The sequence below is a fragment of the Pelecanus crispus genome, chromosome 2 (genome assembly GCF_030463565.1).
Source record: "Pelecanus crispus isolate bPelCri1 chromosome 2, bPelCri1.pri, whole genome shotgun sequence".
In the NCBI taxonomy this organism is placed as follows: Eukaryota; Metazoa; Chordata; class Aves; order Pelecaniformes; family Pelecanidae; genus Pelecanus; species Pelecanus crispus.
In genome coordinates this window covers 108,693,177-108,720,548 of record NC_134644.1, presented here as the reverse complement: position 1 = coordinate 108,720,548, position 27,372 = coordinate 108,693,177, and the positions used below count along the sequence as shown (strand labels likewise).

Here is a 27,372-nt window from a genome sequence, read left to right as displayed (position 1 = left end):
GTGTTTGATCAGTTTGACAGTATCATTGAGGTTGGAGGAGACCTCTGGAGGTCACCCGGTCCAGCCCCAAGGTCAAGGAATGGTCCTCTTCAGAGTTGCACTGGGTTGCTCAGAGTCTGTCTGCTCAAGAAGTGTTGAGTGTGAAACGAAGAAAACTATTTTAGTTTTGTTTCCTTCAGTCCCCAAACACTCATCCCTAAAGAGTAAAATGTCTGTTTTTAACTATCGAGAACAGATGTTTGACTGTGAACTGAGATGTTAATGAGCCCTAGGAGCTGAAAAATAGATAATTTCTGATATCAGTCTTCGTTCTGCTCCATGTCTTTTCACTTTCAAAGACCTGAAGACAGTGTGACATGCAACAGTAAGACAGTACAGAATGCCAGGCTTGGGGGTACCTGGTGCCCAGTATACTCATATGTAACTATGAGTTTGATTTCCCAAACATTTTGCTGAGGGGAGGGAGGGAAGACTCTACAGCTGAAGACTGTTTGCACAGTGACTTTGGACACTGGCTATATATAGACACTTAAAAAATAAATTTGAGTTTAAAATGTTTAATTATAAAGTCTAAATTTTATATACACTCTATATGCAACCCTTTGAATTCTAGATTTCTGTTAAGACTATTCACTTAACCCATATTTGTTCAGATTGATCAGATTGAAAACTTGCTTTTCAGATTGATCCAAGTATTCTACAGCAGACATTACAGCAGAGTAATTTACTTGCTCAGCAGCTAACTGGAGATCCCAGTATGGCTCCACAGAATCCTTCCCTCCAGGCAACAGAAAATGCAGTGCCAGCTAATGTGGTTATTCAGCCTATATCAGGCCTGTCCTTGCAGCCCACAGTAACATCTTCTGCCAACATGACAATAGGATCCCTATCGGAGCAAGAGTCTGTGCTGACAACCAATGCTAGTGGTAAGCAGCGTCAATAGTTTTATTGTGCTTTGAATGTCTTAGCTTTAATTATGGTATTACCCACAGGGAGAAAATCTGCCCCCCACCCCCAAATTTTACAATTTTGTTTTACCATTTTCAAATATGACCCTTTTCAGAAGGTGGAATATATAATGAAGATATTGAAGAACACTTATAATCTTTAGAAACATAAAAAAATCTTTGTTCTGAAGACCTTAACCTGCATTTAGAGTACAAGTTCTAACATCTTACCTTGGCTACATCTTTAAGAGTAGTTTAGAAAATAATGTATTAATTGCTTTAAAAATTGTACCTATTTTAAAGAAAACATCTTCCTGGATTTTTGTTGTTCTACCTGCTTATATTTAGGTGCACAGGACATCTCTCAAGTCATGACTTCACAGGGTATGGTATCATCATCAAATGGACAACATGAGATAACATTGACCATAAATAATTCCAGTTTGAGTCAAGTTTTAGCTCATGCTTCGGGTTCTACTACTACTAGCTCATCAGGAAGTCCTCAAGAAATCACTCTTACAATATCTGGTTGGTATTTTTAGTGATCTTTAATGGTACCAGCTCTCCATTTTATAAGATACATACAGTAGCATGTGAGGATATAGTCACTGTCCACAGCTTTCCCGTGTTGTATTTTTTTATATTCAACAGCTTTAAAAGATATTCCCCAAATCTGCTTTTTAAACAAAATACATTTGCTTTGAGGATGCATGTTAGATTGGTTCCCTATTTTATTCATAGTGTTGGTCCAACAGATATTTTTCTAAGTGGCAAAGCCCATGTAACCAGTTCTTACTTCCTTGCAGTGCCTCACTTGAGGTAGCGCAGCTCTTGCGTATACTGGGATGGGAACAAGTATGGCAGGCATTGGGGATGAGTTTATTTAATCTAGTTTTGTTTAAATGCCTGTGGAACCATGTTGTAGTAGATGTTCTGACCATTTTTTGAGGTATACTGTTCAGTCTTTATAATATGTAGTTAATACTTCAGGTTTCCTTTGAAAAAATTTAGACCAATTTTGTTGCTGCCTCTAAGAGACTGATCCTGTATACACTATAAACAGCTTTCCACTTCTGCCAAAGACAATTTGTGTTTTGTGTCATTGCATTTCTTTAATAGATGCAGTATAATACTCAGTGCTTTTCTTTCTTTTTTTTCTTTTTTCTCTCTTTTTATCTTTTCTCTTTTTCTGTTTTCTGTAACATGTTTAGTTTTTTTAAGTGTTGTGACAATAATGTCCATGTTAAGTTGTCATGTTCCCCCACATATGTTTTTTCTCCTTGTTAATGGATGTTCGCTCATTAAAGAAAATGGAGTATAGCTGTCCAACAACTGATAGAATCTGTTTTCAGTTTCTGTATGTTCTATGTTTGTTGACCATTCCATAAAATTAACACCATGTGAAAGTAATGTTTTCTCCAAAAGAGGACATGTTCAATGCAATTCATTATCCATATAGTAGATCTAACAAAAAAAAAAAATCATTTTAACCATTAGCCTTTAGTTTGCTAGGTTTTATGGAGTTGGTGCGTTGAATCTAACTAAGAAAGATCAATATTTGTCTAATTATTAATAAAGCATAGGCATTTCTCTACATGTTAGTATCTAGATATGCATAATCACATTGTATTAAAAACTTGCTGACCCTCTGCATAAAAATCTGCATGTGTAGAAATGAATTTTTTTATTTTGGTTGTATTTTCTACTTTTATTATTTTATGATTACTTGTTTATAGTTCTAAGTACAGTAGCAGAATAATGTTGAGACATTTCCAGTTATAATTGCACTAATTTCTATTCAGGCCAAGATCTTATTCAGCATAATTCTGGAAGCAGTGATCTGAATAGTGGCTTAAGGCTGACAGCACCAACCATCAACAGTCAGACTACAGGTGCTACATTAACCATAAGCAACGACCAGCTTCTTTCTCAGGGCACTTCACTAAATGCTCCAGGTATGCATAAAGTGATTTTTCTAATTAAAAATAATACCATTTTGTTAAAAAATAGATGTTAGTCCAGGTAACTAAATCAGAAATGGTATAATCTTGCACATTACAGTTCAGGAACTACGTGGCTTTGTGTGTTTTCTCACTAGCCTTAAATTGTTATGCCAATTTAAATGAGCTTTACTCCACAGAGTAAGAAGAAAATGAAAACAAGAAGACATATCTAAAATTAGTACTTTGAGGCAGTTACAGGAATATTGAAGGACTATTTCTGTAAATTGGACAATGAAGAAGTCTGATACATTTGCTGCAGACGCCATGATAAAATATCCTTTATATCAAATTTGCTCTAGTATTAAAATTTTTGTATTTCAAATATGCATATGAATTCCTGTTTATACACACAAACGTGTGTGTGTGTACAGTGTTCATACTTTCAACTACTGCAGCAGGTTGCATTGGTTGCACTGATTGATTGCAGCAGTTTGCACTAATACAGACTTATTACTGATACGTAAATAATTTTCTTCACTCTTACGCATTCTTAACTTTTCTCTGTCTTCCTTTTCCTTTCATCTGTCTCCTTTTGTAGCTTCCTTTAGTGCTTATATACATGTATAAAGCAAATCTGCTTTAATGTCATACTGGGGGAGGCCTACCCCAGAGTATCCTGTAAGATTTGAATGTTAAGGCATGCTCTTGTGTAGCAAATTAGTAAAGGAAATGGTAAAAACAGATGGTTTTATCATAACTTCTGTCTCATCTTCTCAGGTTTTTGACACTTATTGTAAACAGAGCTGTGAGGCCGCTAGTCACGTGTTGGAGAATCTATAATAAACTATTACACAGCTATTGTAATCTGTGTAGTCTGTAAACTGTTGTGAAATACCTATTAACAATACACTGGCCTTTTTTGCTCTTACAAATTATCAACCATGTTGCAAGGATAGGATGGAAGCGTTGGGTTACGGAGTTTTCAAATTTTGGTTTTACTGTGATGAGTCAAAGTGTATTTCATTGAGAATTCTGAAAGTGGTCAGACTACAGAAATGTGTAACCTGAAACTTTTTCAGGTGTCTTTTTGGCAGAGCCCTCTCCCACTTGGCCAAGTTACAGAGTTACTGCTTGTCAGTGTGATGTTCATCAAGTGACATTTAGATGTAATTTTTCTAATATTATCATCTGACTCTCTGACACTTTTTGACACGTGATTAGCTGTTTAACTGATTTATTTGCTTCCAAAATAAAGGCCCAACAAAAGAGAAACAGAAGTTTTTAAGTTCAATTGAAATAAGTTTGCAGCTAAGAGTTTATGTATTTAACAGGTTTGGGTTTTTGTTTTTTTTTTTTTTTAATTTCACATGTATTCCAGAACTTAATACAACAGGTGGAACAAACTTGCCTTCAGCAACACCCATATCTCAGTCTACAGTTTCTGCCCAGAATTTGGTAATGTCTTCATCAGGAGTTGGAGGGGATGGTAGTGTCACCTTGACTCTTGCTGACACTCAGGGAATGTTGTCAGGTGGTCTTGATGCAGTTACACTTAATATCACGTCACAGGTAAGAAATGCTTTTCTGAACTGACAGATAAACTAACGTTACTGTCTTACAGGGCAGGAATTGGAGGTTTTGCTTAGAAAATAATTTTGTCCTGTAAATACATTGTATTTGAAAATTCAGTTAACTTTCCTTCGTTGTGCCAACAGTGTGTGCACACTGGCATCTAGAAACATAAAGTATTTAAACAAATACAGACAAATTTTGCAGGGTTTGGGTTTGTTGGTTTTTTTTTTTTTCAACGAACAGATAGATTCTACTGTTTCAAACATTGTTTGAGATCAATTTTTAGTGACAAACTAAACTGTGTACTGTATCATCACTATTCAGTAATGTATCTCAGTATTCCTAAACTTTTTATGGTTTAATCTGGTAAATTTTTCTTTTACTTCTTGTGAACATGAGAGTTGAAGAGCAGTTGCAACAGTTCCCTCTACAGCAAAGAATAGGACAGAATCTAAATTAAATTGACTGTCTTTAATAACAGGTAGCGTAATAAGCACAGTAGTGCTGTATGGACTATCATCTCCAGTAGCTTTAGCATTAGTTTTGTTTTTATCATAATTTAAGATTTTTGTGGTGTCGTCAGGAGCCAAAGATGTGTTGGCAAATAGAATGTATGGAGCAGAGAGAAAAAAAAATCAGTAAATAACATTAAGACTAGAAAGTGAAAATTTAGGGGTATTGTGTGTTTGGCATTTCAGTGTAGGTTTGACATCTGAAAACCTGAGCTGTTTCTTCTTCTTTCTTGGTTGAACTAGGTTTAGATTGTTTTTTTTACTTACACTTGGACCCAAATTAAAATGTGTAAATGTATATAAATGAAAGAACTATTTGTCTAGCATATGGTGTGATTAAACCTGGTGAAGCAAAATCTGTGAGGATGATTGTATGCTTCCCTCTCTGCAGTTTTGCTCTGGGGAGGGGAAGAAAAGACTTCTTAAATAATTCTTGTGACATGTTTGTGATTTCTGGCACCACAGGGTAACAAAGCAACATGTGGTTTCATTTCAGACTTTGTAATAATTTAAGCAATTACATTTGGCAGTGTTGATTTTTTATTAATAAGACACTATGTTAAGACAGCCATAAATAAAAATGAAACATTGTTTTGGGTACTATGCAAACACAGTCTGTGTTGCAGGAATCTTGACAAATAGACAGTACATAAAGGTACTGCGTTTCCTGGGGAAATTAAAAAGTCTTTAACAGTAATGTAGAAATAGAAGTAGTAGTGTGATATTAGTAATTGTGTATCTGAATTAGTAATTTTCTACCTCGATTTCATGTATTTTGGAAGTAGGTTTAATTAAGAGATTTAAAAAAAAGAAGGAAAATATTGTGGGAAGGCTATGCAGGAAAGCAGAATAGAGGGGTTAAAGAAACTATCAGCTGAAGAGACAAAGACAAGGGAAGGCTGAGACATTCAGCAATTGATACAAGGCTGGGAAATATTAATCAGAACTGAATCTGCTGTTACAGACTTCCAGCTGTTGTTACCCTTAAATTGGTAGACTTAAAATGGAAGGAGAAAACGAGAGAAAACAATAGTATTTGTTCAGATAGGATTCTGGAATGGACTTTTTCAAGGGGGAAAAAAAAATAGTTTTGAGATACATGACTACAGTTAGCTGTTTAAATATAGTTATTGTACCTTTTCTTTTTTTCTTTTCTCCCCTCTTTGACAGGGTCAGCAGTTCCCTGCTATACTCACAGATTCCAGTCTTGCTAGCCAAAGTGGGTCAGGCTCACAGCAAGTAATACTGGTGAGCCATACACCCCATTCAGCATCTGCAAACTCTGATGAAATAACATATCAGGTAGATACAATATATTTCTGTATCTTGTGTGGGTAAAGGACGTTATTTAATCAAAATACTGGAATGATTCCTCTATATCAGGAAGGCTGATGTCATTCCTGAGTAAGAGCATTGAGAAGAGGTTCATCGTGACTTCCTAGCCATCCAGATTCCATTTTAAGTTTTGAGTTAAAAACAGTTTTTCATATACAAAAAAGAAACACAATTAATGATGTGTTTCTTTCTACAAATTACATAACTGTGCTCTCAACACAGACTGCTCCAAAAATTTCCAAGTAAGTTTGTAATTAGATAATAAAAACAGACAAAGTTGAGAGCTGTGGACAAAACCAGCACCTATTGCTATACCTTTTCCACTCTCTTTTTGTAACCAAATTGCTTCGATAGTGAAGCAACATAAAGTCTTTTCAACTTCTTATGTATTTGAATTTCAATAGAAAATTTTACATATGTAATACTGTATTAATATTAGGAAAAGTAGTTCACACTTCCCTTGTTGAAGGCAAAATGAATGTTTTCAACCAACCTGGTAATGCAAGCTCTAAACTAGGAAAAATGGGAGAGGCAGATGGTGACCCACAATCAAGTGAAGAAGTGGTGGATTGGATTAGCAAGCAACGGGCAAGATGTGGCTGATATGGGCAAGAGAAGCCTCAAAAATAATAAGGGCTGAAGGGAGGGTCCTGCCTCGTGTATGTGTATGAATAAAGGTGCTGGACAACAACGTAATAGAGGAAACTTCAACACTCTTCTTGGAAAAATTGTCACAACTGTGTGCCTCTGAGTGCTTGTGTGTTGATGCATGCAGCATGGGGAACAAGCAGGAGGAATTAGAGGTCTGCATGCAGTTGCAGGGCTGCGATCTCATTGGAATCAGAGAAGGTGCTACAGCTCACACAACTGAAGCGCTGCCATGGCTGGATTCAGGATCTTTAGAAAGGACAGACTGGCAAGACAACAGCAGGGAATGCATGGAGCTCTGCCTAGATGGTGAGCTATCTGAGACCTTATGGGTAAGGATTGGCAAGCAGATCAACATGGGTGACGCTGCCGTGAATACTAGCCATCTGCTGCAGAGCGCCTGATCAGGAAGAAATAGACGATGAGGCTAGGTGACTCTTCTTGAGTACAGGAGTTGGACTGGATGGACTCAAGAGGTCCTTTCCCACTTAAATGAATCTGTGATTTGCAGTGCCTGGTCCATGTGGGTTACTTCAACCTGCCTAAGATCTGCTGGAAGGGCAACAAGCAGGGCACAAGGAATCTAGGAAATTTCTGGAGTGCATTGATGAGAACTTCCTGATACAGATGACTGAGAAGCCAGCAAGCGGAAGTGATGTTCTGAGCCTGATAATTACAAACAAAGAAGAACTGATTGGGAGTGTGAAGGTCAGGGACATCTTTTGTTGCAGTGACCACAAGATGGTGGAGCTCAGGATTCTGAGGGAAGGACATAAGGCAAATAGCAGGATCACAACCCTGGGCATCAGGAAAGCAGGCTTTGGTCTGTTCAGGGATCTGCTTGGAATAATCGTATGGTAAGCAGACCCGGAGAGAAGGAGGACCAGGTGAGCTGGTTGATTTTAAATGTCCGCCTCCAAGCTCAAGAATCATCAATCCCAATGTGTAGGAAGCCAAAGGTGACAGGAGGCCAGCGTGGAGGAACAAGGACCTCCTGACAAAACTCAGATTTAAAAAAGAAGCATACATAAGTGGAAGCAGGATCAGGTGACCTTGAAGGAGTTGAGAGACACCATTCAAAGAGGCAGGAATGTGTTTAGGAAACCCAAACCCCACCTGGAGTTGACTCTGAAAGGGACATAAAATGTAACAAGACGGGCTTTTACAGGCATATCAGCAGCAAGAGGAAGATGAGTTGTCCTGCTACTGACTGGGGCAGAGGACCTGGTGACAGAAGATTTGAAGAAGGGTGATGTACTGAGTGTCTCATTTTGCTTCGTTTTTGCTGGTCAGATTTGTCTTCTGCAATCCCACATTACTAAGATCAGTGGGAAAGGGTGGAGCAATGAATATGTACCCTCAGTAGAGGAGGATCATACACAAATCCATTGGCGGTGGGATACACTCATGAGTGCTAAGGGAGCCGGTTGATGTTGCCATGAGACCACTGTCTGTTGTCTTTGAAAGGTCATGGTGATCAGGAGAGGTTCCTGAAGACTGGGAGAAAACAAAAGTTACTCCTGCCTTCAAGAAGGGCAGGTTGGAGGATCTGGGGAAGTACAGGTCAGTCACCCTCACCTCAATCCCTGGGAAGTCGATAGAGCAAATAATCCTGGAAAGCATTTCCAAACACATGAAGGACAAGAAGCAGAGATTTATGGAGGGGAAAACACGCCTAACTGACCTGAGAGCCTTCCGAGATGACTGGCTTGGTGGATGAGGGGAGCAGTGGATGTGGTTTGCCTTGACTTTAGTGTAAGGCTTTTGACATTGTCTCCCATAACCTCCTTGTAGGCAAGCTGATGAAGTATGGGCTAGCTAAATGGAACAGTGAGGTGGATTGAAAACTAGCTGAACTGCTGGTCTCAAAAGGGTTGTGATCTGTGGAACAAAGTCCATGTTGAGGCCAGTCATTAGTGTGTGGTGTACCCCAGGGTTCATTACTGGGGCCAGAACTGTTCATTAATGTTCTTCATTAATGACCTGCATGATTGAATGGAGTGCATGTTTGGCAGGTTTACTGCTGATAGAAAACTGGAAGGAGTGGTTGACAGACTGAATGGGTGTGCTGTCATGCAGAGGGACCTTGACAGGCTGGAGAATTGGGACAACAGGAACCTCACTAAGATCAGCAAATGGAAGTGCAAAGTCCTGTCCCTGGAGAAGGACATCCCCATGCACTAGCACACACTGAGGGCAGCAGGAGAGCGGCTTTCCAAAGAAAGACCAGGGGTACTGGTAGACAAGTAGTTTGACCATGAGCCAGCAATGTGGCAAAGGCGGCCAGCAGAGTCCTGGGATGCATTAAGAAGAGTGCTGCCAGCTGTTCGAGAGGGTTCATCCTCCCCTCTCAGTACCAGCGAGAACACATCATCTAGAGTCCTGTGTCTAGTCTTGGGCCCCCCAGTATAAGAGAGACATGGATATACAGGAGTGAGTACAGTGGAGGGCTACAAAGATGATTAAGAGGTTGGGACATCTGACATAGAAGGAGAGGCTGAGAGAGCTGGGACTGTTCAGCTTAAAAGAGAGCAGGCTCTGGGTGGGGGGGTTCTTAGCAATGTGCATAAATACCTGATGGGAGGGAGTAAAGCAGACGGAGCCAGAGTCTTCTGAGTGATACCCAGTGAAAAGGACAAGAGGCAGTAGGCACAAATTAAAATAATTCCATCTGAGCATGAAGAAACCCTGTTTCACTGTGAGGGCGGTTGAACCCTGGAAGAGGTTGTCCAGAGAGGTTGTAGAGTCTCCATCCTTGGTGGTAGTCAAAACATGTCCAGGCATGGCCCTGAGTGTGCTCTAGGGACACTAGAGTAGATGATCTCAAGCCATCCCTTTCAACTTGAAGTATTCTGTTTCTAATAACATCTTGTGCATATGATTTTTACATTTGCGTATGCTTATGGGTGTGAGTTCTTAACACTATTAGTGTTCAAATACTCTGTGAAGGTGGATGTTTTAAAATTTAACATGAATATATTTTCTTACTCTTCCGAATTTAAAACTAGATTTTGTCTTTCAATATATATGCTTTCATAAATCAGGGTGTCATTTCATAAGGCTTAATATAATGTCACTTGTAAGGTGTGACCGTGTCTGAGTAGCACTATTGTAATAATGGTTAAATTGTTACACTAACGTAAACTAGTTTTTTGTCATTCCCTGTAATGTTGTGTGTTTTATTCAATCATGGTGACTGTGTTGATTGACCTTTCAACATTTCACCCGTTTCCTGAGAGGTTCCAACTAGTTGGAAACAAATGCACGCACAGGCACACAGGATTTTTTTGTCATTTCTTTCAATATGTTGTATATGCATCTTTACTTTCTATGGATACGGATAATATTCGAACTATGTTCTGTATCTTTTCAAGTTTAGTTCATCTTGAATAATCCATTTAGACTACTACTTCCTTCATCCTCCATATTAATTTGTTTCTTTCTATAAGTTAGTGCATTTAAGATTCTTTTGTATCTACAAAGTTGAAGGAATTTTGTGTTATTTTATTTGAAGAAAGTGAAATTTTTCCAAACAACCCTCATTGATTAAAACAAAACAAAAAATGCAGCACAACTCCATCCAAATTCTATCAACTTTTCATTGTGTTTCAGTACTTCTGGAACTTTGTTGGTAGCTCAGAGCTTTACTTCCTTATGAAAACAGAATCCCTGATGAAGAAATTAAACAAATAGAAAATATTCTTCTCCTCTGTAAAATCAGAGATACTTTCTTTTTTGTCTGAAATGTTTTTGGCTTTGAATTTTGTTTGATGAGAAATGTGAGGATCATCTGAAATGCTCAGGACTATAAAACTGAATGTAGGAAAATATTTGTACAAACACATTCTATTTATAATGTGTAAATGAATTTGTTCATAGTTACTATAATCTTTCTGTTTTCTTAAAATAAATATATGTGTCATTCTTTAGAGCAGGAAAATACAAGTTCATATTTACATACAACTTACCAGCACAAATAAGTTGCTTGCAAGTACTTTCCAGAAATTGGTTCACATTGAGGTAGATTTTGAAAAATAAACCACTGTTGTAGATGTGCCTATGAAATTATTTGACAGTGTTTTTGTAAATTGTTGTAGGTGACAGAGGTTTCTCCTAATGTGACTAAAAGCAGTCAAGCAGAAAAAGAAGGTCGCGTGCACCAGTGTTTTGAGTGTAGTCAAACCTTTTCTTCAGCCACCATGTTGATGCACCATAGTAAAGAGGTTCATGGCAAGGAAAGAATACATGTTTGCCATGTCTGCAATAAAGCCTTTAAGCGGGCAACACATCTCAAGGTATTTGGTAATAACAGTTGATTGTTCTGTTAACTCATTCTTTTGTTTTGGACTTGTTGCGATATTAATGAAAGGTACCTGTTACACCTTTACCTTTCCTTTCCTTTTACAGTGCAAGAGGTGTGCATCTGAGAGGGGGAGTCTAAGTGATAATGTATACACAGATAGAGAACTCTTTTCTGGAGCATGGAGAGTATTTTAATGCATATATTGACTACAGAATGAACAATATGAATGTCTGTCATGCAAATAATAGTGCCAGAAAAAGATTTCACTTACTTTAGCAGTATGTCATCACTGCTAATCCTGATTTCCAGATAAGCTTTCGAAATAATAGGAAGCTGTCTGCTTTGCAATCTGTCATTTGATTTTTAGATGCTCTGTGTTGTGAGTACAAGTGACATCTGCAGAGGAAGCATTTGTTTTAAAATATCCTTATATTATTGCTGTTGTCTAGTGATATTTTCTAGGTAGTTTTTTCTAGATTGTGAATGACCTGATACTTCCAAGTCTTCTCAAAAAAATTAGTGGTCTGTTTAAGTTTTTAATTAGATTATAGAATGCTCCTATTAGGAATATTGGGCTGTACTACACAAGTGGTATGTCCAGGCCAGTATCCTATCTCTGAGAAATAATAAAAGGCAGTGATTTGAAGTGCTTTATGAAATGAGCAAATCTATAGTATAAGTTGCCCAGAGTTTTTCCAGCTTCCCACAATTTATAGCAGGAAATTTCTGGAGCCAGAGGCAATGTCTTTATATTAAGTAGCTCTTAGGACAGCTTTTCAATAGATTTCCTTTCACTTTAGTATCATGTTTTAAGGAAATATATCCTGTTTGTGAAGTTCACTCCCTTGGAGTGGGTGTATGTGTCAAACAGACTATTGGTCCTTGGGGAAACTGTCACAAAATGTGGTGTTGTGAAATTGTTAACCTCTGGTTTAGGAGCAGTTTTCGAGAACAAAAAATAAATTAAAATCAGTATTGATACTTGTTTTCCTTAACAAAACCCCAAATATCAGTCTCTCTTCAATTTGTTTTCTTAGAACTGGCTGGTGTTACATTTTTTTCATAATTAAACTTTGACTTCTATTACATACGGGGACTGGGTTAAAAATATGATGAGGAAACTTTCTACCCTGCTACAGCCCTCAGATTATTATCCACTATTGCTTTTTCACGTAGGCAGCGATAAAGTTACAATAAGAAATCCAAGGGCAATCAAAAGAGACTTCAGGGCCTTGGGACGACTGCTTAAGGGATCAGGAGCACAAGTAGTGTTCTCCTCTATCTCTCCAGTTGCAGGGAATGATGAGGGAAGAATCAGGAAGACCCAGCAGATCAATAACTGTCTCCGAGACTGGTTTCACTAGCAAAATTTTGGGGTTTTGATCATGGGTCAGTCTACACGACACCAGGCCTGCTAGCGAGAGATGGCGGGGTACACATGTCTCAAAGGAGGGAAAGGATCTTTGTGCAGGAGTTAGGGCTCATTGAAAGAGCTTTAAACTATAGTTGAAGGGGGAAAGGGGATAAAACCAGGATCACTGGAGATAAGCCTGGGGGCAGTATGCCAATGTTTGAGGGATGGTGTGCTAGTGAGGTCCTTTGGTCTGCTCCACGATGTGCTGAGTACACTGGAGCACACTTGAAACGTCCTTGTACTAATGCACGTAGCACCCTAGCCATCTCAGTGGAGGTAGGGGATGGAGATCCACGCAGCAGCAAAGATGGAAGGGTTATTGATGTGTTAGAAACCATGGAAGTGCATCCAAACAGTCACATTAGGAACTAGGACTTCTCCCCAGAAAAAGGTGGCAGGATCAGTAGCCCAACTGAAGTGCATCTACACCAATGCATGCAGCGTGGGCAGCAAACAGGAGGAGTTGGAAGCCATTGTGCAGCTGGAAAACTGTGATATAGTTGCAATCACAGAAACATGGTGGGTTGACTCACAGAACTGGAGTGCTGCAATGGATGGCTATAAACTCTTCAGAAGGGATAGGCAAGGAAGGAGAGGCAATGGGGTAGCTCTGTATGTTAGGGAGTGTTTTGACTATCTAGAGCTTGATGATGGTGATGAAGGGGCTCAGTGTTTATGGGTAAAAATCGGGGAAGGCCAACAAGGCAGATATCATGGTGGGAGTCTGTTATAGACCACCCAACCAGGATGAAGAGGCAGACCACATACTCTATAAGCAGCTGGGAGAAGTCTCAGAAGTCTCACAATTGCTAGCCCTTATTCTTGTGGGGAACTTCAACTTACGAGGTGTGTGCTGGAAATACAATACAGCAGAGAGGAAACAGTCCAGGAGGTTCTTGGAGTGTGTGGAAGACAACTTCGTCACACAGCTGGTGAGCTAGCCAACTAGGGAGGGTGCCCTGCTGGACCTGCTGTTTGTGAACGGAGGAGGACTTGTAGATGATGTGGTGGTTGGAGGCTGTCTTGGGCACACTGATTATGAAATGATAGAGTTTTTGATCCTTGGAGAAGTATGGAGGGGTGTCAGCAGAACGGCTACCATGGACTTCCAGAGGGCAGACTTTGGCCTGTTTAGGAGCCTGGTTGACAGAGTCCCTTGGGAGGCAGTTCTGAAGGGCAGAGGAGTCCAGGAAGGCTGGACATTTTTCAAGAAGGAAATCTTAAAGGTGCCGGAGCAGGCTGTCCCAGTGTGCCAAAAGACAAGCCAGTAGGGAAGAAGACTGGCCTGGCTGAACAGAGAGCTTTGGCTGGAGCTCATGAAAAAAAGGAGAGCTTGTGGCCTTTGGAGAAGGGGCAGGCAACTCAGGAGGACTACAAGGATGTTGTGAGGTTATGCAGGGAGAAAACTAGAAGGGCCAAAGCCCAACTAGAACTTACTATGGCTCCTGCCATAAAAGACAATAAAAAATGTTTCTGTAAATACATTAGCAACAAAAGAAGGGCTAAGGAGAATCTCCATCCTTTATTGGATGTGAGGAGAAACGTAGTGACAAAAGATGAGGAAAATGCTGAGGTACTTAATTGCCTTCTTTGCCTCAGTCTTTAATAGTAAGACCAGTTGTTCTCGGACCACCCAAGCCAGCTGGAAGACAGGGACGGGGAGCAGAATGAAGCCCCCATAATCCAAGGCGAAGTGACCTGCTACACCACTTAGACACACACAAGTCTATGGGGCCAGATGGGATCCACCCAAGGGTACTGAGGGAGCTGGTGGAAGTGCTCACCAAGCCACTTTCCATCATTTATCAGCAGTCCTGTCTAAATGGGGAGGTCCCAGTTGACTGGAGGTTAGCAAATGTGACACCCATCTACAAGAAGGGCCAGAAGAACCTACAGGCCTGTCAGTCTGACCTCGGTGCCAGGGAAGGTTATGGAGCAGATCATCTTGAGTGCCATCACATGGCTCGTACAGGACAACCAGTCCATCAGGCCCAGTCAGCATGGGTTTATGAAAGACAGGCCCTGCTTGACTAACCTGATCTTCTTCTATGACAAGGTGATCCGCTTAGTAGATAAGGGAAAGGCTGTGGATGTTGTCTACCTAGACTTTAGTAAAGCTTTTGACACTGTCTCCCACAGCATTCTCTTAAGGAAGCTGGCGGCTCATGGCTTGGAAAGGCATACTCTTTGCTGGGTAAAAAACTGGCTGGATGGCCAGGCCCAAAGAGTTGTAGTGAATGGAGTCAAATCCAGTTGACAGCCAGTCACAAGTGGTGTTCCCCAGGGCTCAGCGTTGGGGCTAGTTCTGTTTAATGTCTTTATCAGTGATCTGAGTGAGGGGATTGAGTGCACCCTCAGTAATTTTGCAGGATGACACCAAGTTGGGCGGAAGTGTTCATCTGCTGGAGGGAAGGAAGGCTCTACAGAGGGATCTGGACAGGCTGGAGCGATGGGCTGAGGCCAGTTGTATGAGGTTCAATAAGGCCAAGTGCCGGGCCCTGGACTTGGGTCATAACAACCCCATGCAATGATGCAGACTTGGGGAAGAGTGGCTGGAAAGGTGCCCAGCAGAAAAGGACCTGGGGGTGTTGGTCAACAGCCGGCTGAATATGAGCCAGCAGTGTGCCCAGGTGGCCAAGAAGGCCAACAGCATCCTGGCTTCTATCAGGAATAGTGTGGCCAGCAGGAGCAGGGAAGCATTTGTTCCCCTGTACTCGGCGCTGGTGAGGCCACACCTGGAATACTGTGTTCAGTTTTGGGCCCCTCAATACAAGAAAGACATTGAGGTGCGGGAGTCTGTCCAAAGAAGGACAAGGAAGATGATGGAGTGTCTAGAGCAAAAGTCTTATGAGGAGCAGCTGAGGGAACTTGGATTGTTTAGCCTGAAGAAGAGGAGGCTGAGGGGAGACCTTATCACTCTCTACAACTACCTGAAAGTAGTTGTAGAAAGGAGTTGTAGAAAGTTGTAGAAAGTTGTTGAAAGGAGGTTGTAGCGAGGTTGGTTGTCAGTCTCTTCTCCCAAGTAGTTAGTGATAGGACAAGAGGAAATGGCTTCCAGTTGTGCTGGGGAGGTTTAGATTGGATATTAGGAAAAATTTCTTCACTGAAAGGGTTGTTAAGCATTGAAACAGGCTGCCCAGGGAAGTGGTTGAGTCACCATCCCTGGAGGTATTTAAAAGACCTGTACATGTGGCACTTAGGGACATGGTTTAGTGGTGGACTTGGCAGTGCTAGGTTAACGGTTGGACTTGATGATCTTAAAGGTCTTTTCTAACCTAAATGATTCTATGATTCTATTTCACTTTCTCTGCAAAAAAAGATTTGAAAAAAATCTGCAGTTCAACACAGATCAGGAACGATATGGACAAAAACCTGCTTGTTAGATGAGGTTAGGGTGATGATAGAAAAACATTTATATTTGAAAGTTGACTTCTTGAATGGGTACTTTCTGATGTGAAAGACAGCCTTACTTGCTTTATTTGGGATGATTGTTTAAATTAGAACTTTATATCAGGAAACACTTCCTGCTCGGTGCAGTGGACCATTTTCAACCTTCTGATCAGACCCTCAAATGTAAGTGCAAAAGATCACATTTTGTTAGTTGCTAAGAAAGGAGGGTAGTGTTGCATGTATATTTAGAAATTAGAGAGTGGACCTCACCAGATGATGAGGAAGTTTCAACAGTTTCTTTTCCCAATATACACATATAGACATACACCAATCAGCAGAGCGACCAGCTAAGGTTTTGGAACATTTCATCAAAAATGTGGCAGAAGTTTGTGGTTTGATACAGCCGATCCTGTGGAAGCAGTATTACTCTCTTTTGACCAGCATAACAGTGTGATCTTTATCAGTCCAATTAGTGACTATGAAAGCTGATAAATCTTATTTCAGGAGGGTTTTCTCTGTACCCTGTATAAACCCAGTCCAAGATTTCTGATGATGAAAGTCGAAATGAATCTCCAAATCATTATTTTTCACTTTTGGTGAGGAGGAGGAGAGGATGTTTTAAGCAGAGAGACAGTTTCATTTACTACTTGGCCATCATGTCCTAAAACAAATTCCAGTTCTTCATCAAACTGTTTTCTTCATTAAGATGTTCCAGAACATCAGCTGTGAGCAGCTGTTAAGAGGAAGTTCAACAAAGATAAATGAAACCATGGGGTTTGGGCTTAGGGTTTTGGGAACGGTTCAGTGTTCAATGATTTCTTACCCAAGGTCTTCATTTTGTACTGATGGTATTCTGGCGATCATCACCAATGTTATTAAGAGCACTGCCAAACTTCCGGCTTTCCAGAAAAACACGGTAGGAGGTAAGGGTACCAATGTTTAGATGCCAGTAGTTAACTGTATGTTTTTTCCAAAGGAATCGGTACCAGCAGTTTCACAATTATCCACAAGAAAAGCTTCTTCAGAGATTATGTACGAACACCCCCACCACCCACCCCACCCCCAGTGTCAAAAATTTGCAGTGCAACGTCTTTGATTCCCCTTCTGATGTTGGTGACTGTCCAATTCCATATCACTAGATAGTGGAAATACCTGCAAGGTGACTGAGATAGTAAATAAAGCACAGACATCATTCTAACATGAAAATAGAATGAGGTTGTGATCTTATTAAAACAATGGAATGAAACAAACTTTTTATTGCCATGCTTTCAGAGGTGGTTACAATTAATGTTTCAAGATAGGCGAGGCATGAGAGTTGCATACCAGTGCTTGGGTGGTGGGTAAAGGGCGCTTTCAAAGAAGGTTTCCTATTATTTTCTAATTAGATAATGCTTGTTTGGGACCCCAAGACACTTCCCGTCTGAAAAACATAAGAATTACACAAATAGATTTGTAAAACATCATATGAACAATCAGAGAAATACTAAGTATGTCTATAAAGAAGTGCTTGCACTTCAGAGCATTGTATTCCCATGAACTATTTTCAAAAGCATATATTTTATAGGAGAAGTGTAAGGGCTTGGCAGATCAGTGGAACAGAATTGCATCACAAACTATTTGTTCAGAGAAGGGTGACGAAGTTTTGCGGTGGCTGTCTGGATGCTCTCCTGTTTGCTTTCAAGTAGAAGATAGGATGTGGGGGCTGTTGAGGTTTTGTGGTTTTTTGGTGGGTTTGGGTTGGGTTTGTTTTCTGACAGACAGAAAGAAGCAGCCAGTTTTGGATAATTTTTCTGGAGTAGGTCATAGTGTGTTTTCACCATTTGAATGCTTCAGGAGGTAATGAACAAGATAAAAGCAAAAGATTTTCTTCATTTCCAACTAAGCTGTGGCTTATGAATCTCCTGTGATTTTCTGAGAAGACTTTTTATTATTTCTCTATAGTACTGTATTATTATAATTACTGTGATAATAATATTCTTCCCTGTAACTGTCTCGCTAATTTTCTAGTGAAAACAAATTCTGCAGACACAATTTGCTTCAGCTCATGGAGTGAGGAATAGGACTTTATCTTAGAGATCAAGAAGACTTATTGTTTACTGTAGTAAAGACTAATTAATAGTCTAGTCTGTAATGAATAGGCTAGAAAAGAATATCCACACACATTTTAGAAAGTGGACAAGTACTCACAGTACTGTTTCACATATAGTTCTTTATTAGATTTTTAAATTAAATATATTTGTATTTGCTTTCTTTTGTAATCTGAATTGTATTTTGATATTAATAAAGAGATTTAAATGAAAAAGTTAATAGATAACATAAGATGCTCCTTTAAATTTGCAAAATTCCTGGACCCAGCATCAGTGAATTAAAAACACTGAAGTTAGAACTGTTCTTAATGCTTCTTCATAAAGATAAAACATGTCATACCCTCATTCTGCTTTCTTACCTGTAAGGACCTTAGTGATTTTTTTTTTTTTTTGAAGTGGTTCTATTTGCACATTGACATTGTGCATCTGTGTGTGTATGTTGTGATAGTCCCCTCTTTGAGGCCTGTACAAGTTTTACAATGATACTTTTTCAGGTGCTGAGTAAGAATACCTATCGGGCAAGTATCAGGCAAGTGGGGGGAGATGGATACTGTAGAGGGGAGAGAATAATCCAATATTAACTTACAATGCACAGTTGTCCAAAATCCATGTTTGTAAGTTTGCGGGTTTTTTATGTTATTTTGTGTGACATAATTAGTAAAGGGACTAAGGTGTGCAGAAAAAGCAATGCATACAGTTATCAACAGAGGTTTTCAGAAATTTAAAGATGCTGATGCATCAGCCTTACAAAGAGTTGATACACAAAAACAGTCTCTCATTTAAAAGAAAAAAAAATGCAGGCTTCCATCTTCTTCTGGCTTGTCTACTGATGACTTAAGATCCTCTGCTTTTGTCTTCAAAGTGTGACTATATTTCTACATTAAATACTGAAGTTTTTTTAAATCATCTGTAATGTATTTTTTTCTCTGCTGGCTTAGGAGCACATGCAAACCCATCAGGCTGGACCTTCACTGAGTTCCCAGAAGCCTAGAGTGTTTAAGTGTGATACTTGTGAAAAAGCTTTTGCTAAACCAAGTCAGCTGGAAAGACATAGCCGCATTCACACAGGTAACACCAGAAATTATTTTTATCTCGCAAGATTTTCTCATGAATATATGGGTGTTATATTTGGAATCCTTGCTCATGGTTTCCAGTAACTTCATTTAAATATCAGCTTAAGGTTAAAAAAAACCAAGTAAATTTCCAACCCAAAGAGTTTAGAAATTAAAATGAGAAACAGCAGACTTGAAATCTCAGAAACTGTGATGTTTTGTTTAAAGCCAGAACGTCATGCTTAGTGGTGTGACTAAGTTTCTCCGTATTTTGGGACTGGCAGTACTGCAACAGTAATGTGAACTCATGAGCTTGTATTGAAAAGTTTGTCAGTCTTTGAAACAGATTAATAAAAATGTATTTTAAAACATTGTTTAACGTGGTGTAAAAACACTGGGCCTGATCATCTTCAAGCATACAGGAGAACGTGCAAATGAGTGGGTATGCTTAGTGACGTTAAATAAGGGACGGTCTTGAATGCTGATACTGACTGCTATGTGTAGTGCTTCATTGTCATTGAACTACTATGCAGTTCATCTGCTTCTAATGCCAGTGCTTTTAATTTGTTTTGTTCTTTTCTGCTTAATTATTTTCTTCAACTGTTACTCTATAAAAAGACTGTACTGACTTCTCCTAGGGAGCATACATTTTCTGTGATAAAAGTGCTTTTTAGGTTGCAGCTTCTGCCCTGCTACAAGTTGAAAGCTGTACACAGGATAGCCCAACCACCTTCCCCTTCACCTTCTGTATCTTAAGAACAGTGTTCTTGAGAACATGAGTTCTAAATATAGGAGGCACTTCTTCAAAACAGTTTCCCTCTTTTCCATACCACTGCTACCAATAAAGAGCTGTCATGGCTGCTAGAGTTAAAAAGGAAAGGGGAAAGTTATCTATATTGCTACTAAGCTGGAGGGGACCAAGGAATTTGACTGCATGTGCTATAGCATAAGACTCCCAAGAAAGGATAACTCTCTTTCATTGACTCAGCTAGACCTTTCTCTTTCCCCAATATCAACCTCTGGTAGTTAGCTTTTGGCTGCTCTTCGTGCATTTAAAGCAAAGTTCCTGATCTCTTTAAGTTACCTTGTTAACCCTGTCATTTTTCCTTGGTTAGTATCACTTGCCGGTCTTGTGATGTATAACTTGAGTTTCATCTTTCAATGGATTTTCACTTTGCACCCTCAGATTCAGTCTTGCGGTTTTTAGTGTTGCATCTCTGAAGTATAGACTTGCCTATATATCCAAGCGTCTTGTGCATGCTGTCATTTCATGCATCAAAACTTTCTTTTCTCTGGCTTTGACAAACACAATCCTATATAAACACACACGCTTCCTACCATGCTGTTCCAGATGTTCGGAAGGGATGTAAATGTTGATTCAGTAGTATCTTTGAATTCTTTTTATGTGTCTGTATGACATCTGATAGAATGTTGATATCTTGACTGCCAGTATATATACATTGCCAGATGTATGCATTACAGTATTACTGTAAGTAATACAGTATCTTAATGTGCCTTTACATACTTGTCTATCTGTTAATTTCTTTTATCTTACGTTTATGACAAGTTCTTGAAGGTGGGGTCTCTTTGCTCTTTTTTCATGAAGCGCTTAATATTGTGGAGTTTCAATCTGTGTCGAAGGCTGTGATTTTATGAATAATAAATGATAAAGGGGTTTCCAGGCAAGACAGGTGGGGGGGGCGGGGAGGAAGATTAAGCTGAAAACATGTTAAGATTGCCACAGTCTAGGAAACTGCTTTAACTTCCTCTGTAGCAGCGGCCATATAGAAATGAATGACTCTGTGTTCCATTAGGGTTAAATCAGTTCATACTCACCATTGTCTCAGTGGCTGCTTACGTGCATACTAGTCAAGACAAGGTCATATTTCTTCTCTCTGTGCTTTCTTGCTGGCTTTTGCAGTATATCATGAGGTTTGCAAAGAAATTATGTAGTCTGATGCTTGTTTTATCATGGATAAAAAAGAATTGGAGAATAATTACTCAGCAATTCCAAATGTTTGTGGATTAATTAGGTCAGGCCTATACAATGTGCAGCCTACTGTGGCATTTTTTGATTTGTTCTGGTAAAATGAATTTGGCTCATTTCAGTTGCCTAATTCAGCACATGGTTCGTATACTGTCAAAGGTAAAGTAGGAACAGTAATTGCAAGAGCTGTTGCACCTCATTTACACGTGAGTGAGCTTTGGGGTGTTATGGTTTGCTAGGCAGCTGAGAACCAGAGAGGTCCTTGCTGCTGGCCCTGACTTTTGTTCACGTTTCATTCAGTTGCTGATAACTCGCTAATAGGAAAAGATAGGAGGTTGGATAGAGAGGAGTCATGAACTTGGTGAATTTATGGTTTGAATTGTTTTGCTAAGGAAATTCTGAGATTTGGGAATTCTAAGAGCATGTTTAGAGATGTTGCAGTGGGAAGGCATGATTAGATAGGGGAGGTACTGGGCATAAAAAGCAGATGAAGAACATGGGTGATCATTGAGCTGGGAAGGGATGAGATCCTTATGTATTAAGTTGTGAAATAACTGCAGTTTGGGTGATACATATTGCTTATGGCAGCTAGAGAGTATTGTAACAGGAAGGGAAGTTTTCAGTGCAGGTGTGATAGGATAGACTTTAATATTAGTGGGCTGGGTCATGCACTTTCAGCAAAATTTAACTTCTGGTAGATAGGCAGTAACTCTTGTTAAGGGTAATAGGTATTAGCAGCCATTTGTCAGCTAGCAGCTTTCATTGCCGATCAGTTGCTGCTAGTTGCAATTACTGTACCGTGGGTGTGCATAAGCATGTTTTATAAGGGGTGTTCGTACCAACTGTTTGAAGGTGGCTTCTCATATGAGTGTGGGAGGAAGCTTTGATCTAATCTACTAGAGCTGGTTTTATGGGTTAGGGGTCTCTCCTGACCCCGTGTATTCTCATCTAGGTGGCCAAGGTGGCCAACAGCATCCTGGCTTCTATCAGGAATAGTGTGGCCAGCAGGAGCAGGGAAGCATTTGTTCCCCTGTACTCGGCACTGGTGAGGCCACATCTTGAATACTGCGTTCAGTTTTGGGCCCTTCAGTACAAGAAAGACATTGAGGTGCTGGAGCATGTCCAGAGAAGGGCAGCGAAGCTGGTGAAGGGTCTGGAGCACAGGCCTTATGAGGAGCGGCTGAGGGAACTTGGATTGTTTAGCCTGGAGAAGAGGAGGCTGAGGGGGAGACCTTATTGCTCTCTACAACTACCTGAAAGGAGGTTGTAGTGAGGTGGGTGTTGGTCTCTTCTCCCAAGTAGCTAGTGATAGGACAAGAGGAAATGGCCTCAGGCTGCGCCAGGGGACATTTAGATTGGATATTGGGAAAAATTTCTTCACGGAAAGGGTAGTCAAGCATTGGAAGAGGCTGCCCAGAGAGGTGGCGGAGTCACCATCCCTGGAAGTGTTCAGAAAACAGGTAGAGGTGGCACTTTGGGACATGGTTTAGTGGGCATGGTGGTGTTGGGTTGATGGTTGGACTGGTGGTCTTAGAGGTCCTTTCCAACCTTTGTGATTCCTAGTCTTTCTTTCATTAAAAAATAATCCAGCCACCAAGCCAGGAAACCTGAAATTAATTATGACTCTACCCTTAATTGGTTTAGTGGTGGACTTGGTAGTGTTAGGTTAATGGTTGGACTGGATGATCTTAAAGGTCTTTTCCAACCTAAACGACTCTATGATTCTGTGATCCAATGGGTTGACTGCTTATGCTTCTCTTCCCTCCACCCCCTGCCCCAAGAGAAATGGTGACTGCTCTTCCTGAGAGAAAACTGAAGAAGGGGAACAGAGCTGCTTTGTGGTTACTGTGGTAGAACGGAACATTCTGGTCGTATTCGGGGCAGGAAAAAGAGAGGCAGGAGTTACGAATCCAAGGAGATTAAAAGTCTCTAGAATTCCCCAATAATTTGCTTTCTGCATAACTGACGTAAATAATACTGGCTTTTAAAAAATGTTCTAGTTAGAGTTTCATAAAATACTCTGAAAGCAGGAAAGAAGGTCAGTTTCCCTTTTCCCTGCTTTGACTCATACTGCCCATTGTAACAGGTACAGGGCACTCCAGAAAGGCTGGGAACAGAGCAGAGTCGCTTTATGCATCTGTTTCTTACAAATCTGCACCACCATAGAAAACGTTCTTTCTCTTCTGGAATGACTTGTAATTTACTCAGTAAATCCTCAGATATTTTTGGGTTTCTTGTCCTTGGTTGCTCACGTGCTAGGAACGCACACAAACGCTAACAATCCTTGCTAAATTCATTTTTATATTACTGTTGTCTGACATTGTTGAAACAGCAAGTCAATCCACACAATAGTCATCCTTTCAGAAGAGAATGTTCTTTTAAAAATCCCTTAAGACCAAAAGAGTGAAAATGCTGCACAGAAGTTTTGAGATGGATGCTCTTACATAAACTATGGTAGGAAAGACTAATGTAAATCTAAACTGATTTGCTTTCCTAAAGGTATGATCCTTGTCTGTGAGGAAGTGTTTGTGATTTCTGTCTTGATTAAACATTTTTAACGATTTCTGATGGGCAATACCTACTGAATCAGTGGCCAAAAGGAAAACACATCGTTTCTCTGAATAGCTCTAAATGTCTTGTACATTCAGATTTTTCATTGAAGAGCAGTTTGGAGAAATGTTGCTGAAATTAGAGGGAAGCAGATGCTTCTAGTTCTACCAAAAAGCCATGTGGTAATCCATTACACAACACCAAAAAGGATGTTCATCTTAACAGAATAGAAAACCTGCAGTCAAAAGCATCCGAGGAAACCTAGATTTCACTTCAAACCAGTGAAATCATTGTTAACAAAACCAGAAAGAACACTTCTATGCTTTAAAGGACCTTTTATTGATTATCTGAGAAGTTGGATTTAACATGGGAGCTACAGTGCATGTGGGGACACTAGCATACAGGTAATGAAGGGAGACAGACATTGGTTCTTTAAAGAAAATTGCAGAATAGTATTTATACTGCTGCCTGTGCTTTGTTGTGCTAACTAATAACAAAAGTGTATTTGTAAGTGTAGAAAGTGCTTCTAGACAAGTCCTTAACACAAGACACATTGCTATATGTCATTGATGTCGTTGAAGCAAAGGTCTGTTTTTGCAAAGTAGGTATTTTAAAATTTTAAAATATTTTTGTAATGAATATGTTCTTGCATTTATATTTAGAAATTAGTAGTATTCTGGTAGATTTGGAAGAATATGCCTGTTTTGGTAAGATACGGGAATCACTAGTAGCTGTTGGCATAGAGGAGGCCACAGGTTCCATGTAGAACTACCAGAACTTTTTTTTTAACACATTCAACTTTCTAGTTTCTTACGGACGTTAGCTTTGTTAATTCTAGAATATTGCTTTATCTACATTATTCGTAAATGATCTAAAAAGGTGATGGTTCCCTTGAATACAGAAAAGTCAAACTGGTAAACTGGTTACTATTAAATAATTTACTTAGGTAATAAATGGGATGGAAAAGAGAGTATCAGTGGTTTAGGACTTAATGTAAATATTCTGATGTTTAATTTGGGATGTTTTGCTGATGATAGGGAGCCATAGCACTGTTCTGAGGAAGTCTCGAGGAAAAAGATCATGTCTACTTAATTTCTAGGTTATCTTGATGATTTTTACTGAATTCTGAACTGTATTTTTATGTTGAAATGAGAAATTATTAAATATGTTTTTCGCTTTTATAAGGGGAACGGCCATTTCAGTGTACACTATGTGAAAAGGCTTTTAACCAGAAGAGTGCTCTTCAAGTCCATATGAAAAAGCACACAGGAGAGAGGCCTTATAAATGTGATTACTGTGCAATGGGATTTACACAGAAAAGCAATATGAAACTGCATATGAAACGGGCCCATGGTTACACTGGTATGTAGCATAATGATAGTAACAGTGCGTGCAGAAAGCCATATGCTTTACTAGGAAAGCACAAAACGCTTCGCTTAAGTTACTGAGGAATTAGGCACTAATAGCCAAAGACCGGAGTTGATGAGCTAGTAGTTGAGCAGGCAACCCAAAAAGCAGGTTGAAACACAGTTATTGGTTACTGCTTATGGTTCCTTGGTTTTTTATGTAGAGTTCTGTAGTATGGAAATGGAAAGTTCAGAAACTATTACAGGAAATAGATTATATTAGAAGTCTTTTTTTTTTAATTTTTCAAAGAGTGTCTAATGAATTTACAGAATCTGAAGTAGTTGTGAAGTACCTTTCCCAGCATGATTCCTTTATTCCCAAATGCTGTACTTGCATTTTTCTTACACTATACATCAAATCGTGCTCATTTGTCTTTTTCTCTTGTACTTTGGTAGGTCCTGTACAAGAGCCTGCTAGTCATCAAGAACAAGAAGGGGAAGATATTAGTCGTGCTCTGAATTTAGAAGAAGTGGTACAAGAATCTTCAAATGAATGGCAAAGTATAGGCAATGTTTTTCGATGACACCTTAAAATTTGAAAGCTAAAAGTGTTTCTGGGACTCGAATTTCTCTAAACAAGTTTTCAGAAAAGTAAAAGATGGATTTTTACAGTTAAAGCTTCAAGCATTGAAAATATTAACAATAGAATAATATATTATAGTTTTTTTAATTATTTACAAAAATTACCTAAAAGAATCATTCTTTTTTAAGCTTGTAGAAGAATATTGGGAAAGCATCATTTAATCTGTGCTAAGTTGTCTGTGAATCAATGAACTCAGGTAATACTGTATACAGTTTCATCTTCTAATTCACAGCCAGTATGTCTATTTGAAAAATAAACTGGAACTTTATATCAGAACAGAATGATTCCCATTTTTAAAGGAGGTGAAGAATAGCTTCGTGGGAAAACCATGAAACTGTCGGTCAGCTTTGTTTTTTATGTGTTTAAAGAAATAATTGAGGTTGGAAACAAAATGTTACAGAATAGATGCATGCAGTATAAAATAGTTTGGTTTGGTTTTTTTTAACAAGGCACAGGAAAATGCTGTATTTCTGTTTTAATCTTTTTTTTAGTACATTTTGAGAATTTGTTAAAAAAATGCCATGAACTTGTGGCTTTTCTTGAGTTAAACTCTTAAGAGGGAGCATGTTCATTTCCATTCCAACCGCAGAGGCTGTTAGTTGTTAGTTTTTACATTAAAAGTCTGAGGTTTTAAACTCAGCAATAATTATTTGAAGAGAATGCAAACAGGAAGAGGTTCCAATGAAAACCTCTTCTTTTATGTTTGCTGTATTGGATCAGCAGGTACATATCTCAGTATCTGTGGAAAACACAGCCATATACTAAATCTGGGAAGTAAGCATACAATTTTGTGTTAGCAGTGAGAAAGTTAGATGCACACTAGGTCACCTACGTTATACAGTATTCCCCAGTGCTGTAAACAGTTGTTATTTCAAATCTGTAAGTTCCTCATTATTTTCCTTCCAAATTTTGGAAATATGTTACTTTTGTTTGTTGTTAAGTCATTGTTTCAGCAAAACAACCTAGTTGACTAAGTAATGCTTTGAAAGGTGCCACTTGTTAATTATATTCATAACAAAGAAACACTGGAGTAAAAACAGTCATCTTTTAGACATTCCAAAGACAGAAGTTCTTTTCTTATTTTTACCTTGTTCTTTTGAATTTTATTTATATGTTACATATATATAGATATATATATGTGTGCTTGTATGTGTGTATATATATATATTTAAAGTTATATGAGCCTCTGTGTGGCTGATCAGTATATTTTGTAAATACTAATCCCAGTTGCAGGAACTTAATCTTTTTGGTTTGCCGCAAGTTCTTCTAGATCAGTGGTGGATTTGTTGTACTATAATACAGAGCTGGATTTTAATTTACCTTCTGAATGATAATTGCTCTCGGATCCAAAAAGCCCTTTTCTGTAAATATTGTCTATACTTTGTCTATGATACAAACTAGTTCTTTCAGATTGCTGAAGCAAGAAATAACTGTTGGTTTTAATAGGGCATCTTTTAATTCTTTTGTTAACTCTTTGGCATATGTATATAAGTAATATAGTTGGTGACATGAAAATAGCACTTTTGTTATGTGGAATATTTAATTCAAAAACATGTTAAATAATAATTACTTTTTTCCAAATTCTGTTTCGTGTATTTTTTTAAGCATTTGATTCTGGATTCTAGGAAATTCTTAAGAACTCC

At 39.0% G+C, this 27,372-nt stretch overlaps 1 protein-coding gene across 9 annotated transcripts in view; it reads left to right on the top strand.

Annotated features, from left to right (window-relative positions):
• ZNF236 (zinc finger protein 236) overlaps window positions 1-27,256 on the top strand; it is a 94,309-nt gene extending 67,053 nt beyond the window's left edge. For 3 of the 9 annotated variants that reach the window (XM_075706566.1, XM_075706567.1, XM_075706562.1), the window contains 9 exons: window positions 683-926; window positions 1,296-1,475; window positions 2,750-2,902; window positions 4,269-4,459; window positions 6,145-6,276; window positions 11,055-11,252; window positions 19,090-19,219; window positions 24,926-25,102; window positions 25,543-27,256. In XM_075706566.1, the coding sequence (XP_075562681.1) occupies window positions 683-926; window positions 1,296-1,475; window positions 2,750-2,902; window positions 4,269-4,459; window positions 6,145-6,276; window positions 11,055-11,252; window positions 19,090-19,219; window positions 24,926-25,102; window positions 25,543-25,670 (1,533 nt within the window). In that variant the 3' untranslated portion in view covers window positions 25,671-27,256. Of the gene's footprint in view, window positions 1-682; window positions 927-1,295; window positions 1,476-2,749; window positions 2,903-3,087; window positions 3,268-4,268; window positions 4,460-6,144; window positions 6,277-8,125; window positions 8,292-8,424; window positions 8,605-11,054; window positions 11,253-19,089; window positions 19,220-23,965; window positions 23,977-24,925; window positions 25,103-25,542 lie in introns of those variants that run through there. The other 6 variants (XM_075706564.1, XM_075706563.1, XM_075706565.1 and 3 more) reach the window with 6 other exon arrangements.
• The last annotated feature ends 116 nt before the right edge of the window (window positions 27,257-27,372 follow it).